The sequence below is a fragment of the Lepisma saccharinum genome, chromosome 13 (assembly GCF_977018435.1).
Source record: "Lepisma saccharinum chromosome 13, izLepSacc3.1, whole genome shotgun sequence".
In the NCBI taxonomy this organism is placed as follows: domain Eukaryota; kingdom Metazoa; phylum Arthropoda; class Insecta; order Zygentoma; family Lepismatidae; genus Lepisma; species Lepisma saccharinum.
In genome coordinates this window covers 19,219,213-19,236,320 of record NC_139241.1, presented here as the reverse complement: position 1 = coordinate 19,236,320, position 17,108 = coordinate 19,219,213, and the positions used below count along the sequence as shown (strand labels likewise).

The 17,108-nt window shown below is 37.5% G+C and overlaps 1 protein-coding gene across 2 annotated transcripts in view; it reads left to right on the top strand.

The window, feature by feature from the left end:
* Gli (carboxyl ester lipase-like protein Gli) overlaps positions 1-17,108 on the top strand; it is a 151,747-nt gene that overhangs the window by 44,159 nt on the left and 90,480 nt on the right. The window contains exons 1-2 of one of the 2 annotated variants that reach the window (XM_083133929.1): positions 89-786; positions 15,130-15,276. In XM_083133929.1, coding sequence (XP_082990055.1) covers positions 292-786; positions 15,130-15,276 — 642 coding nt within the window. In that variant the 5' untranslated portion in view covers positions 89-291. Of the gene's footprint in view, positions 1-88; positions 787-15,129; positions 15,277-17,108 lie in introns of those variants that run through there. The other variant, XM_083133930.1, reaches the window with a different exon arrangement.

Sequence of the window (17,108 nt, the reverse complement as noted above, 5' to 3'; positions counted from 1 at the left end):
CATTTCGAGATCTCGCACACGCCACAGTTGGTTGACCGTAAAATGACGAAAATGATTTTTGTTTGTTTGAGTTAGTCTGTGACGATTAGAAAGAAAACTAAAGGAAACAAGTAAAGTGATATACAATTACAAATTGTTTCCGACTCGATAGTGAATTATGTTTCGTGGTTTTTGTGTGAAGACAGCAAATTTTGAAACAGCAGATTACAATAATTTATAGTTAGTGTATGAAAACATGTATAGAATAGAAGATTTTCGTAACTGACTGGAATTTTGTGGACAATCACCTATATGGCGTCAGTAAGGGGGTGTGTTCACCGTTGCGCTCAACGTAATTGGGCGGTACTTGTTACACTTTTAGTACATTTGTTTATCCTTGGTGTAAATTCAACAAATCACTACATTAAAAGGGACCTAGAGCGTTTTAATTCTCAAAGAAATCAAGACACTTACTATGCTCAACGTAATCCAGATTTACATGGTAATAGGTATCACTATGATTGGGATTCGAGAACAACAGAAATACCCTTTTCTGGTGTGTTATCTGGTTGGAGATCAGATTTACAAGGAAGAAATCGAACTGACTGGGAAAGACTGGATAGATTTGTTAGTGTTTCAACCGCTCAAGGTGAAATCCAGGGATTTCGCGTTTATTTATATGATAACCCCCATCCCGAGTATACATACCGCCCTGACCCACATATTGTGGAAAGAATACATGCGAATGTGAGTGTTTTTCTCGGAATCCCGTATGCTCAGCCACCAGTAGAAGAAGCAAGATTCAGAGTACGTACTGTATTTATTTTTTACTGTTTTCTTATGCTTAGGTAGTACCCATCACGCGCATGTATATACATGATATGTGTACATGTTACAAATGCTGTAAACATATATCAAAGAGGGGTAAAAATCTGATATTCCCCAGACACTTATATCTTCTTTGTTTTGTCAATTTTTCACATTTGTATTGCTTCGCAGAACATTTTTTTAAGGTGTATTCACGTTTTTCGTCCCAGAATCGGTGGGAAATTTAAACTAAAAAATTATTTTTGTTTGAAATTTTTGAGTCCAAATTTCCCACCGAGGTAACGATTAGATATACCGGAAACACATTTCTTGCAAGTTAGAGGAGAAAAGATGAGAAAGTACTTACGGAATTTAGTTCTTGTGGACTTTCTGAAGCTGGGAAAAGTATTTTTTCAAATTGTGCAAGTTATTCGGCCTGTAAATAAGGTATTTTTCGACATTCATGTATCTCCGTTGCACGATAGCTCGTGCCACCATTACCGTCGACTACGTGAATGAAATGTTCCGTGCGTTCGATTACGTAACCCCCTGTCAGTGTAGCAACCACGCAGTAGTTTTACAAGATGACGTGTGAGCGGTTTTTTTTTTCAATTCAATTTTCTATGTTTGGCTTACCTAACTGAACCTAACCTAACCTTCCGTGAATGGTTTGTGGATCAATTTTTGCATGAAAACCTTTTGTGAATAGTTTGTGCGGCATTTATCGGTTCATAAGTTTGGAAACACTGCATATCACCTGACGACACAGCATATCAGCTGACGATAAACAACGTGAGTCAAAATTTGGCCGCCAATTAGCAACGACCAATAAATACTTATAATGTTAAAAATAATGCTTTTTTCATCGAAAAAAGTAATCCCTATTTGAAAAATGTTCCGCTATGCATATGAGGTAAGTAGAAATGAATTTTATTTCAAAATAAACGAGTTAAATGTGTTTCCGGTATATCTAACTGGTACCCCCATGGATTCCGAGCTCCGCCCCCAACCACTAACGTGGCCCCGCCCCGCTCCGGCTCCCCAGCTTTATCTATAGAGTCCCTGTTTAAGGCATGTTAGAAATTGGCTGGAGTCACCTGCCCCCAAATGAGGCCCTAACTTTTAAATTTGAAGAAATCCGTTACATCACACAAAACTCCTTCCAGATGTTAGACAATGCTACAGGAACTTATTACCGTAAGTAGTTTCTTCTGTAAAAATGAAGAAATCTGTCCGGGGAATATCAGATTAGTACCAAAAGAGGTTTACTGATTAGTTAATCTGGGTCTCACTGCAGAACATGGGCTGCTTTTTTCCTCTAAATAGACAAACAAAATTTATATCCCCTGAAAGTACGTACCTTCTACTTCCATTTTACAGTGTTACTTTTGCGATTACTATTATATTATTGCACGTAAAAAATGTTTTTCCTGCTACTAAAAGCAATGTATTTCTCCATTCATTCGCATCCATATTGCTTACGCAAAGTTGCTGCCATTTGTTTCGGGGTCTTCCTCTCTGCACAAGAGTTTTGCAACCTTGTGTTCCGACGTCAGACGAGGAATGCCTACAAAGTTAGGGTTAGGTTCCATTAGCATAAATACAATGAAATATTATTCTTGGGCTAAGAGAACTCAACCAAGCTAGCCTACAATAAAAATGCTTTTTCCCGTGACGTCAGAACACAAGGTTGCTCAAGTGTTGTGCGATAAGTGAGACCCTTCTTTTTCGGAATTCGAGTTGATTCGTTGCTCTGGATTCCACCCACACGCGGACAGTTTTATTATTTCAGATGAGGAATGCTTACAAGGTTAGGTTAGGCCTGTTCAGTTGGGTTCCAACAGCATTGAAAAATGTTTTTCCTGCTACTAAAAGCAATGAATTTCTCTATTCGTTTGCGTCCATAACGCACAGTTTCTTCCATTATTTTGACGAGGAATGCCTACAAGGTTAGGTTAGCTTTCACTAGATTTGTGCAGGAATGTGCGCCACCATCCCATTTTTTTCTTCCAAGAGCGCCCAACCTGGATATGTATTTCTCATTTTTTTTAAAGAAAAAAAATTCCACACCCTCAAACTTACTTTTCCCGATTACTAACTACAAAACATTACCAAAAAATTATGAACCACGTTCATCCTAAGCAGCCCATATCCTGCAGTCTTACCTTAATCTGTTAGGTGAAGAACAAATTTTCTGACCAATCAACTTCAGCAGGCATGTAAGAGCAAGGATGTGTTAAATGAGTTTAAATTGTAAGTGTATTATTTTTTATTTTGTGCAAATTGTAGTTATACATTATTGAGAACATTTCAAAAAAGGACAAAGTAGCAACATTTAGTGTTTTGTCTTCAATAGACCATGTTGAACGGGGCCTCCCCGATGGTGCAGTGGTAGCGTTGTCGCCTTGTAATCAAGGGGTCCTGGGTTCGATACCCAGTGGAGGCACATGGCACAGTCGTTCAGATACCACTTTAAACCGTAGGTCCAGTCCCGATTAACCCTACTGTGCATAAATTGGACTTAAAACACCAACTCATACTCAAAAATCCTCTGTCTTACGGCACAATCCACGTGTTGAGAAACCTTACAACTGACAGGCAATAGTTACTTTGTTGTATTGTAATTTTAAAATTGAAACAGATATTTGCTTGCAGAGAGTAGTGTACTATCTATATACTTGTAACATGTTATTACTCTAGCTTCATCTTTTACAAGGTAACCAAAAAAGTTCTTGCTGTTCTAGAGCAGTCATAAACAAAGAGCAATACAGTGGACGGTACGTACCTTGAGGTTTCGAAGTAATTTTCATCAGCATCCAACACCTTTTGCCAACGCTCCTGCAGCTGCACAATACCCTCGTGATAAAACTCAGCGGGCTTGGATGCAAAGAAGTCCATGAGTGCATTCTGCAGGTCTCCCTTATTTGCGAAGGATCTCCCACAGAGGTGGTTTTCGAGAAATGAAACAGGTGGTAATCTGTTGGTGCAAGGTCCGGCAAATATGGTGGATGGCACAGTGAGCCAGCCAAGTTGCTGAAGGGTCTCCCAGGTCCTCTTTGCCACATGTGGCTTTGCATTGTCATGCAGGAACAGCACACCCTTGCGATTTACCAATGCCGGCTCCTTCTGCCGCAATGCACGGTGCACCCTTTGCAACTGGTGAGAGTAGAGGTCAGCATGATGGTCTGACCAGGTGGAAGGAGCTTGTAATGCACCACTTGCCGACAATTCCACCATACAGAGAGCATAACCTTTCGTGGGATCAGAGATGGTCTTGAGGTGTGAGGAACAGGGTCATGTGGCGACAACCAATGTATGGTACACTCTGGAGTGTCATAGAGGACCCACTTTTCGTCACCAGTGGGCAAGTGATCAAATATGGGTGTGTTCAGGTGCCGATTGAGGAAGGACAAACAGGCTGTCACTCGTTCCTTGTTGGCTGCCGACAATGTGTGGGGTACCCACTTGCTTAACTTGTATGACTTCACTATCCCATGCAGGTGCAGTCTGACTGTTTCAGCGGAAACATGGAACCTTTCTGCAAGTTCATCACACGTTAGACCACTGTCCTCCTCGATGGCTGCTTTCACGGCCTCTTCATCCAACACATGTGGTCATCCACTGCGAGGTTCATCCGAAAGACTCACATCTCCCGAACGGAATTTCTGGAACCAATGCCTGGCAGTGCGTTCGTTCACGGCATTCTCCCCAAATGCCTGGGAAATGCGGCAGCTGACAGGCCCACTTTAAAGTCATACAACAAACACACGCAAACAAGCTCCTTCGATACCTCCTTTTATCTTCGACACTGGATGAGATATGACTGCTGTGTGTGCGCAACATGCATGTATTACTAACAGTCGATGATCAGACTAACTCCCGATCGCTTGGCAAGCATGTGCGTCATTTCGTTTCATCTATTGTGAGCACATGATTAATGGGACGTCAAAAACGGCAAGAACTATTTTGGTTACCTTGTACTATTTTAAATTAGATTTCAAATTTATTGAGTAATGGGACAGAACAAGGACACTTTATACTGTTTGCAGTAGGTAATACTATTTTTTCTCCTCATTGAAGATATGTATGTTATTTTCTAGTTCACAACTGATTTGTAACAGTATTTACAACATTCATAAAGTTTTACAATGTTCATCATATGTTAGGGTTGCCCTAATTAATTATTTATTCCTGTGAGCAACGGGACATTTCAAAATAAAGCAAACTGACCTGTATTTAACTCCTTACTGTTCCTCTTTTTTTTTTTTAAAAAAAACTGAACGAACTCAACTAAAATTACAAAATGTTAGGCCTACAATCCAGAAAGGAGATATTGCAGATCATAAAGTAGGCCTACAGTTTACCATATTAACAATAGTTCTCTGTGTAAGCTTTCTGAACTTGTTCAAAATCTTTTTGATTCAGTTTTAAGAAGTTGCATCTCGTTGTTGACATAGGACATGGTGGATCAACAGGTAGCATTACACATTGCTTTCTAACCCATGATGTGTCATTAGTAACTTTAAATGAGTTCAGTTCAGGTGAAGTCTGGTGGATGAACTAGCACTGGTTTTCTTCTTCAGCAATGGCAGTAATTTGGCCAATGAACCAATATTCATTCTCTTGCCAGTACACGCAGTACCACTGACCAATAACATAATTAATTTCAGCCGGTGTGGGATCAGACACTATAACTTCAAGAGCATTATTGTGACATTTCTGAGCTGATGAATTGCAAAACGTATACTCTTTTAAGCAAACAGCACCATCATTATCATAGTAAATATGATGTTGAGATTTTATTCCCTTTATGTGTGGAGCAGACTCAAAATCTTGGTTTAAAGCTGTAAGTGATACTTGTTGAATGATTTCTTATTTCTTTATCTTAACAACTTCAATGCACGAAGGGCAACTGTTTGCAGCAGCTATGAAATCATCTACAGTTACAACATTGCACGTGCGTCTCCGAACTACACGAAAAACTCATTTTTTGAGGGCACCACCTACTCCATCAACCGGCCCCTTACCATGGGACGTGGCGAAGTAGTTCCACACTATTTTCATGTCATGGTTTTTTCCAGTACTTGCATAAATTTAGCAATATATCTGTTCTTGAACTAACTGCTGGGCCCGTCAGTCTAGAAGTGAACTTCTCGTACAGTTGCAGGCAGCAACTGTATTATGTAATTTGTAAACACTGCAACTGAAAACTCTGTATGCTCCAAGTCATCAGAAACAATGGCGTAACTGCGCTGACCTGAATGCCATACACAAACTGTGAAGATTGTAATTTGATTTTGCTTCCAATGAGTTGACTGAATTTCATCCTGTTGAAGGCACGTATAGTTTTCTGAGAAATCCATCTGAATGGTAGCTAAGGATGCATCTTCTCTTGTAGACTCAGTTTTATCTTGTTCATAAGCCAGCAGCTGTTGACGCTTTATAAATACATGACTTACAAAATTGGGAAACTATGTAGTTGTACAGCTCATGAGTTGTTCTCTCAACAGTAGATTTCACCATTTGACCATCAGCTGTTACCTCCTACTTCAAACGGCTACAGTTTTCATTCAATATGGTATCTACCTTATACTGCTCTTGAAATACTCTTCCTGCACTGCAGTCTTGACATTTCTGCATCCAACAGTCGTTTGTTGTATCTTTACACAGAACATTATTCAGTGTGAAATCCCTGGTGTATTGTAGAAATTCTGGCCATTTTCCATGAAGCTTCTTAACAGCAAGAATGAAATTCTCGTGGTAAATACATGTGCATACATTGTGAGGTGATTCACTGGAGAGCTTCACATGCTTCGGACGAAGTTTAAAAAAAAAATGGTTCTTCCTATCACAGCAGTTTGGTGTTCCTTCTTGAATACTTCAGAGTTCATCAATTGACAGCAACAAATGCCGGGCTGGTATTCCATCTTCTTTCTTGCCATCCATATAGATGAAATCACGACGACATGGAGATTGATGGCTGAATTCATCTTTAACATAAACATTATGAACTAACTTTTTGGTTTCTTCACTCAAACCACATTCTGAACTATTAGAAGGTACGCTTTTCGGTAAATTCCATCTTGCTGGTTGATAAGCTTTGCCAAGGGATGAATTGCTTTCATAGGCTGTTGCAGATGGTGAGGCTACACCTGGTGTAAGTAGTTTTCCTTCACTTATTTTCTGTCTGTATCTCTGCTTCCTTTCTCTTTCTTTGACACGATTACTTTCTTCAACTTCTCTATTCGAACTTTTTGTCTTTCAGCAGCTGTTAAAGGCATGTTTGAAAACATCCTGTGAAAATAAAGAAAAAAATAGGTAATTGACAATAGTGAGTAATAGGACATAATGTGAGCAACGGGACCAGAAGATTACGCAATATTACTAGCATAAGCAATGCTTATAATTGCTAATCAATTTTTTTCCAAGTGTACATCTTTATGATTAAAGTGAACCATTAATATTTACTGAATAGCACCTAGCATTTTCAAGCAGCAAAAAGTTTAGTGTGATACCTGTGATTAACGGGACAAAATGGACATGCTATATTTAACCTTGAATATTCAGTAAATAACATGCCACAGCAAAGCAATTTTTACAGAAAATTAGCTGCTTATCATTTACACAAACTATACATACGCAGAAAACCTTGAAAATCTTTATCTTACACAGCAGAACAGCACCTTCTTTTTTGGAAGAAAATCAGAACCACATGGCACCTGTGAACTGCTCTGCCTCTAGTGGCTAAAAATTGCATTAAATTGCCACTCTGTACAGATCTGCCATCTGGGTGTGAAAATTCAGACTTTGAATTATTGTCGAATTTTTTTACAGATTTTTTTTGGCAACTTTTAAAATTTTAATGTTATGTCCCTGTTTTCATGGATTGTGCCGTACCAATGATTTCGCTGATTCGTCATCGTAGTTCGTCTTTGACAAATCTCCATAGAATGAAAGTCAGAGGTGGCCATGGAATCGGTTATTTAACAGGTTGACTTCCATGGCAAAAATGTGTGTTCACTTCCCCAGATCATGGTGAATTTGTGGTATGTGGGATTTTCTACGAGAGATTAGATACTGTGTCGACCTGATATTATACCTTTTGATGTTTCTACGAACAACAATAATAACAATAATAGATGAGTACCATAAATGCGTCTCATGGCAAAAGGGAAAGTTTTTGTTGTTTTTTTTTTTGTTGCAATGAGTACCTATTTTAGTACTTACTCAATACAAAATAAGAATGAACTTGTTTGAAAGTCATAACTAGGGAACGGAACTTTATGTGCTAAAAAACTCAGAAATATTTATTTTTTATGTGTCATAAATGTTGAAAATATGTGATAAAAACAGGAAAATATGTGACAAAAATAAAAACATTTGGTAACAAAAAAAAACTATAACATGCATTTTAAACACCTGAAATTAGTTTCTAAATGATTACCTCTTAGCGAGCTATTTTTTGGAAGAGTTGCAGTGGATCGCCATAGTTTTTTCCAAATTCTCCATTGTAAATCTGTGACGATTATCTCTAAAAAGCATCTTATATTGTGAGAAAGATCGCTCCACGTCACAAGAAACAATTCTTGCATATTTGAAGCATGAAATGTCACTAACGCCGAAGTTTTCCAAAGCTTCCTCTTCCTCTACTTCACCTCACATGCAATTTGGCACATTGTTTGAAAACCTTGGTTTTTCCCCAAAAATTCTGTACATTTAGACATTTAGATCCAGTGAGTTCTTTCAGTTTCGTTTCTACTATACGGACTTCACCAATGGAAGCTGCCAAAGTGTTCGCGGACGATTCAAGCTTTCATATGGAATTAGAGAGAATGGACAGGTTTGTTGAAATGTATGCCAATTCGACTTTTAAGGAGGGCTCCATCAACAGTTCTTGCAGAATTCTTCTTTGTTGAGATCATTTACAACAGATACAATTTTTTTCAAAGTTCTGGGCATAACATCTGCATCGCGTAACTACAGGTGTAGGGGGAAGGAGAACCTCAGGACATTTTTGTTTAAAAATGTCTATTCTTCTAGGCGACTTGATAAAAACTTTCTTCCCATTTGAAACCAGTTTATCGACATCGGGATAAAGAGCTCTTATCTTTTCACATATTCTATGCAATGCATGCGCCACACATGTAATGTGCACCATTTTGGGGTAGCTAACGGCAAGACCACTGCATGTAAGCTGCAGCATCTGTCAAGAGAAGAACATTGTCAAATTTTATGCCTTCTGGCCACAATAGCTGCATTGCTTCATTAAAAAGCCTTGCTATCGTTACGTGTAGCCAGCCCCAGCTACTTACAGCTATTTTCTCCCAATAGGATCGTAGGCGAGGTGCCAGAAGTCTGCCAGCGAGGGTGTTCAAAGACAAAACAAACCTAGCACTCTCGATATGAAAGAGGTGCGGAGAATAAACATTTTTCCTTCGAGGATTTCGAGGTAGATGAAGTCAATGAGCGATTTTATGTATTTAAAATGAAAATTCGCAAAATATGTATTTACATACAGAAAACTGGAAAATATGTGTTTTTATGTAAAATAAAATTTGCTGTGTTGACATATAAGGCTATGATCAGAATTTTGGCAAAAATGAGGGTCTCTATCTTATCGCAGAAAAAACATTTATTTACTTAAAGTTCCTTTCCCTAGTCATAACTATTCTTCTGACGCAGGTTCTGTATTTCTATTAATATTTTATGAAGTCCTCGACACTTCCAGAGTATTTGTTACAGTAAGAGCCACCAAAAAGTGTATGAGAGACATTATTATTTGCATACAAATGTGTGAAAAGTAAGACACTTTTATATTTTCATGCACAGAAGTCTTCAAACTTTACACCGTGTCATTTCAGTGTTGAAATTTTTGTGATAAATGCTTTTAGAAAGAGAACAATAATACCATACAAAAATATTCTGAGTCTCAGTCATTCATCCACACACCCCTAAAACTTCACAAAAATTCCTTATTGACCCCTACATATACTCTTCCACCCCCAAAATATGAGCTTACACCCCCAGATGGAAAATTCTTAATAAAACCCTGTTCCGTCTTATTTTTATTTATGCTCTACTCTGTGTTTTGCAAAGAAACAGTCTGGGCACATATAACTACCAAACATATTACACTTTGTGCTCACTTTCACTTGCTTCACAAGGTTCTGATGTCCGTAGCAATAACTGAAAACCAACAGATCCAATACATCGGTATCCAGAAAGATTCACAAAATTGCATGGGAGTTCCACTAACATTGTGTGTCAAACAAACAAAAATACAATAAGACCACTTTATTATAATGGAGTAGTCTTTATTTACTCTAGTTGCTCCTGATTTGAATTATAAGGAAAAGGCAAACTATGTGCAGGATGTTTCAATAAAATGGTAACGAAGTATCCAAAACACATCATCATGTTCAGTTACCGGTACCTTTTTATTGAAGCACCCTATATGTCATGTACATCCAACATCCGTGTAGAGAAGTTGGATCAGCATGCTATGACACTAGGGTTCTAGGTTTGAATCCCAGCCTGTGAATATGTGTTCTTACGAATTTCATCAATTTCTCATCATCGCGACTAGCTAAAAATGGTAGGTCTCATGTAGGCCTACTATGCACCAAGTAATCATTGACTTTTATAACTGAAAATTTACTGCTTTAAATTATCAATATTCATTTCGAAAATATGACAATTACCTAAATTTGTATTCAGTAAGCATTACTCCAGCATATATCATGATATCCCAATGCTAAAGCTTATCATTTTAAAAATTGAAGTTTTCTCTTGAATTTTCGAGCAAAATAAACAGTCATGTAAGTATCATTTATGGGATTGCACATGAGTGCTTTTGTGTAGCTGAACGCTCTTTCTTTTTCTTTGTTCTAAGCACAGTTGCACAGTTCTGCTGCACTCCTACGCCAGTTATTGAAAGTTGTCCCCCATGAACCTAAATACGTAACAAGAAAAATATAAAAGTTAGTGAGGAATGGGAAGACATGTAGTGACGAAAGTGAACATGCTACCAAAAGTATGCATGGCACTTCTTCATTTGTTACATATTTAGGCACGTGGAAGATGATCATCTCCTGAGCATGAGACTGACATTTACTTTATAATATTTCATTATATTATATATTCCAAATATCTTAGAAGAAGGAATGATCAGCAGACATGCACAAGATAATTCTTGGTGTATTTCCTACCTTAATGATAGTAAAAGGGTTGGGAGGCAAGTGTACTCCACGTGCCTAAGTATGTTGGGAGGCCAGTGTACCCCACGTGCCTAACTATGTTATAGGAAATAATGGTTGTAATGGAGCATGAAAGTGGTGCGATGCAAATAAAACTGTTCAACATGGTCCAATAAAGACAAGAAAACTAAATGTGGGCACTTTGCTGTGTTCTTTTGTATATTCATTCCTCAAATGTTCTCAGTAATTTATAACTACACTGTATTCTAAGTAAAATTGCATTTATACTCCCATTAACTTTTGTGTGAAAATTTACTTCCAGTGGTATACTAGCTGCAAAATTATATGTAAGTTAGTCAGGTAAGATTTGTCTTCTTGTCATTATAACTATGTTTTTACATTGTAACATGACCATATTAAATCAGTTCCATTTCATGATATTACTATTTTTATGTTTCGAGTGTGTTAGGTTAGTTAATTTTTTGTTTCATTGTCATTTCAGCACAGTATATCTTCTCTTTCATGTGGGAACAAAATTTCTCACCTGGAAAAAATGCTGGAGACACCTGCTATCATCACCATACCTATCACTTGACCCAGTCTTTCACAAATCAATTGAAGGGCCAGGGGGAAAAACGATGAATGTCGATTTTTCGCCCATTTTGAGATCGCAACGCCATCTGATAGTTTAGAAGCTGTACTATAAGAATGAGAACGGCCTTGGTTGGGAAACGATGAGAAGTGCCTGAAAAACGCATTATTATTTTGGCATATATTAACGTTCTTATGGAAAGAAATACTTTGTTTTTCATTTCCTGGCAAATTGTCTCGAATGAACATTCATCGTTTTTCCCCCTGACCCTTCAATTATCACTGTGGCTCACAAATATGTAGGGATGATAGCATGAGCCCCACTTAAGCAGTGCTCGAAAAATCTTCTTCAGAGCTAGGCACCAGCTCTGAAAATCAGGCACTAGGGAACCACCTTGCCATTGTGCATACTATAAGAAGCTGAGCCGGCCCCCACAGCAAAGCGGTTAGCACATCGCTCTACGATGCTAGGGGTTCCGGGTTCGAATCCCAGCCTGGGCATGGATGTTTGTGAGTGTTCGTTCATTCATGAATTTCATCATATAATCACTCATCCCCATCTTCGCAAATTAGCCAAAAGTGCCACAAGAAGCGAAGTAAAATAAAGCAAATCAATCAAAAAAATATCAATGTATAAGAAGATGAGCATCACCGTATTCAAAACATTGCAAAATCATGTGGGACAAAGTGTAAGAAATTGTTACTGATTCTATGGAATGTTCACAACGTTGACAAAGAAATAATTTTGTACATGCAAACTTAAAAAATGGCAATATTACAGCAAAAGATCACAGACGCCAGGCTGAAATTTTTAGTTGCCATGGTGCCCGGGTTTATTCAAGTCCAGCACATAAGATTGTACTGACCGAGAGTCCAGATGCGAAAGCCTTGCTTCTCTGCCAAATGCCATCCAGGATGCATTAATAGATAAAAATCTCTTGTTAAATACATACATTTTCAGTTTTCATCTTAACTGGCATTTTGGTTTTTCATTATATAAATATTTATTTTCTTAATTAATTGCGAATTTCAAACTTCACCTAAGTAGCTGTCGAATAAATAAAGGTTAAGAAAAATGAAAAAAAAAGTCAAGAATTTTGGATTTGTTATTTTGATAGACACCTTGTGATTGCTCCCCAGTAATTTAACATACAAGGTTCAAGTGCCTCACCCAATGAGAGATATTTATAAACAACAGAATTACAGGCCACCTTTGATGCTACCATACTATTTAATACCGTACCTTGACTAGTATTAGGTTTAACCCCCCTAAGTGTGGAATTTTCTGGGCATGTCACTAGAAAGGAGTCGTTTTTTTTTTTTCAGCAAAATTCTGTTTCATCGCTCCCTTCTTCTTGTTCTCCTTCGTCTTCTTCTTCTTATTTTTCCGATTCACTTTCACTGCTTTCAGAGGTCAACAAATACAACTCTGCTCTTGATGGCGTAGTGGTAATGTCGTCATTACCTTGTAATCAAGAGGTCCTGGTGGAGGCTATTAAAAGTGCTGGCCTAAAGAGTATTTGCCTTTGTCCCTCTAAAAAAGCCATGGTTTGCACCCCACATTAAACCATAGGTGTAGTCCCGATTATCCTGTATGCACCTAAGGTGGAGTTAAAACTTCGAACAAGTGCAATTCAATGTTCACATCATGGAAATTTGCTTTTTGAGCCATATTTCTTTTTTTCTGTTACGCACAAACTACACCACACAACAGCAGACAATGTTTCTTACATCTAACTTATATTCTCTTTCTTCTTTTTCTGCTACTATTTTTGTTTTTACTACAGCTAACCCAATCTCATCTAATGTGATTGTTGTGTTCTCAATGTCTGTGTGTATTTATGTGCCACTCGTAGTCGAATCTAGTTAAAGCAAATGCAAAGCATATATATACGCCTTCTGCACTGCAACAACATATTGCCGATGGCATACATACACCATCCACTCATAAGAAAGGCTAAACCCCTTATGGGTGCTTTCAGTTGAGGTAATAGATCTTTGCATATCATCTACAAGTACTCCATAATGCAAGTTACACTTCCAGCGTACAGGTGGCCTAGCCCTAATTGTACAGACATACACTATTGGCCCTCATTATTTTCATTTTTGTTTTGTCTGTGCTTGTAAAGTACTAATTGTTTACCAATAAATATAATATTGGGTATGAGGTTATGGTGGAAATGGGTTCATCCATTCTTTGCTTGTGAATATTTAGCTTCCAGCCTTCACACTAGTGTAAACAATTGAGGAAATGCAGAAGAGTTGTAACTATACATCTCCCACCATCATTTGCTCTGCAGTTTCACACTTAAAAGTAAATTAAAGGTAGGCTGTATTGGACTAACACTGAAGACAATAAGTTTCTTTTATACCCACTGTATACTCATATAGGCTAATTAGGACTGAATCTATAGTTTAGAGTAGGACTGCCTCCACTGGGTATCAAACGTATGATTGCTAGATGATGAAGTTACCACTATGCTTTTGTGAATGTCGGCCTCTGTAAGAAGTGCATTAATGTTATTAACCCATATATTCCAGAATTCTTTTTGTTGTCAACTTTCACTAAATTTGAATATTTTATTGTAGATCATAAAATGATGACAATTGAGAAATTCAATAGCATCATGTCAATAGAAAGGTAGGTTGAAAAATGGGGATGTACATTTAATGCAATATAAACTATATACATGCTGGAATTATATACAAACACACTCTCAGATACCGGATACATGTGTTAAATTTTTCTAGACACTTAATATTACACATGTAGGTATATTGTGCATGATGCTACCTGCAAATTACCTTTTGTTTTTGTATTTTTGTTATTTAGTTACTTTTTTTGGCTAAACGTAACAATGGGATTGAGTGGTGATTATATGAAACTTATGAAGCAACAATCACAAAGGGCACCCATGCCTACATCAAGACTCTCATACTCTCCTTTATTTGTGAAAAATATGTTTCTGCATCCTAACGAAAACATCATGAATCAGTAGTACTTCTCAAGCAATACACAAATAGGTTTTTTGAAATATATGTAGTAGACCTCCCCAATGGTGTTGTGGAAACATTATCACCTTGTAATCAAGGGGCCATGTGTTCGATATCCAGTGGAGACACATAGCAGTTCTGAACCAACTTGAAACTGAATAATCAGTACAAATTATCCTTTGTGTTCATAAAGTGGTCTTAAAGCCAAACACACATACAGGATATATACAGTGAATGGACAGACAGTCTCCTGCAGAAGACTTCTATTTGGTAAGAGCAGAGAGATTATAAGACTGTTGTTAATGAAAGTTCACATAGGAAAATTGTGGATATACCATCATTACCTAAAGAGTAATGAAGTAAGGAGAAAATTGACTTTTTCAGGAGAGGAATAATTTTTCAGGCTGGAAGTGTGTGCAAACTATCCGTGTCCCTAGGTGTAAGGAGATATTCTCAAGAAATGAATTGTTCCATTTACTAAATGTTAGAGATGAAAGGTGTGATTTATTAAGAATTCGTGTTAAATGTATTGTGCTCTGAATTTTGTTTTCTCTTTTGTCAGCCACCTCGATACCATCCAGGATGGAAAACACACAATGCATATGATTATGGACCAGCATGCCCACAGCCAATACAGTACATTGGTGTCAGAAGAGGGATCCGCAAAATGGACGAAGATTGCCTGTATCTCAATGTCTTCACTCCAACGGTAATGTTTTACATTTATCCCTGATATTGTATTATTATTATTAATGGATCATTCCATGTCAAATCAACCAAGGTCTGAACCTTGAAATCTCAGAAATTGATGATTTTTTCTTGCAGTGATAGAACCAGTGAAGTTGACGAAAACTGCCAAATTTAAGTTTTTTCGGCTCTTTAGTTTTTGAATTCTTCACTTTCAGAAAAGCAAAAATCCCAAAATTTTAAGACATTTTGAAATCTTTAAACAGCTGTAGATCAAAAGCTATTTGACGTAGAGAGCTCAAATTGGTGCAATTCTCTTCTGCTTTTAATGAGCTTTGATTTGAAATGTAACATGACTGTGGTATTTGAATTTTGTAATTTTTAAGAAACTTGAAAAAAGTTTTTTGAAAATTTCAAAATACACAATATATTTTTTTTTAATATATGATTTGAGCACATCAATTGACTATTTGTGTGCAAAATTTCATAATGGGACGGCAGTGAGTTCCTATGAAAATTATTTTTTTGTATTGTAATGTTTTCGAAATTTGCCTTTCATGTTAAAACCATAACTTACCTTCCAAAGATGGTAACGTATTTGAGAAACTATTTTGAAGGATGTGGAGGATAGTGAAAACACCACCTTGTTCCCTAATTTTAGGTGACTTGTTTTTCCAACAAAAGTATAAAAATGCAATAATGAAGTAAGCTACAATCTCACAATGTTAAACTTTATTTGAAAACTGTGGAGTGAACAGATAGGCATCCAAGCACTGATTGCTTACATTAACACATTGACTGCTGCAATAGAATACAAGAAAAAAGTTTTTCCCTGTGGCCAGGATGTTTTATTATGAGAATATAATAATAACGTTGAAAGCAATTTGTTTCTTGATGATTAGATGAAAAATTGTTATTTTTAAATATTTTGTTTGCGTGAGTCATATGCAACTCATGTGGTGCTAGAATCAATAATTACACTGCACAATATGTGAGTTATATTTGTCTCCAGCCTATTCATTTTTTTTTATTTTTTTTTAGCACTGGCACTGGGATACACGTGCACTACACCTAGTGTCAAAAAGTGCGGCAAACTAGATAGGGATTATGCATATACATTTTTTGCACCTACTTATTCTTTGAAATGCTCATTCTATATTCGATCTATTAAAAGTGTGAAGTGATGCATTTTGTACATTGCATGTGGCTGCAATTACAAGTGCAGGTGCAGTTTATATTTGGAAGCATCTACCACAAGATTTCCAATCCCTTCAAGGGATTGCTGTCTCTACCCTATGTGCACATGGCATTAGGGACAAGATTGTATTAAAAGAAGTTTGTATATCAGACCACATGTTGGTAACATTGTAAGATTAAACTTATGACAAATGTCACAACATTTACTTCATTTTTTAATTTCCACATTTTATGAATATGCCTGATACCTTTCTCAGGTGGCCGCGGTGGCTCAGTCGGTAACGCGTCTGACTACCATGCTCAAGGTCCCGGGTTGGATCCCCGGCTGGTTCAAATCCGGGAACTTTTATAATGTTGGAAGCGGCCCCGGTGCCCACCCAGCGTCGAATAACGGGTACCTGGGGGAAACCCTGGGGGGGTAAAGGTGGTCAGGGGCGTGATGCTGATCACATTACCCCCACTCATGACCGGATCAAGAAAGTGTGGCGCATTACCCCCACACCCCCTATATGCCTTCATGGCGTAGTGCTAAGCACAGGGGAGAACTTTACCTTTTTACCTTTACCTTTCTCAGCATGAGAACCAACACTTTAAGTTGAAACATGGTTAAAATGTAAGAAAACATGCATTCCTGATAAAATTTGTTGAATAGTGATT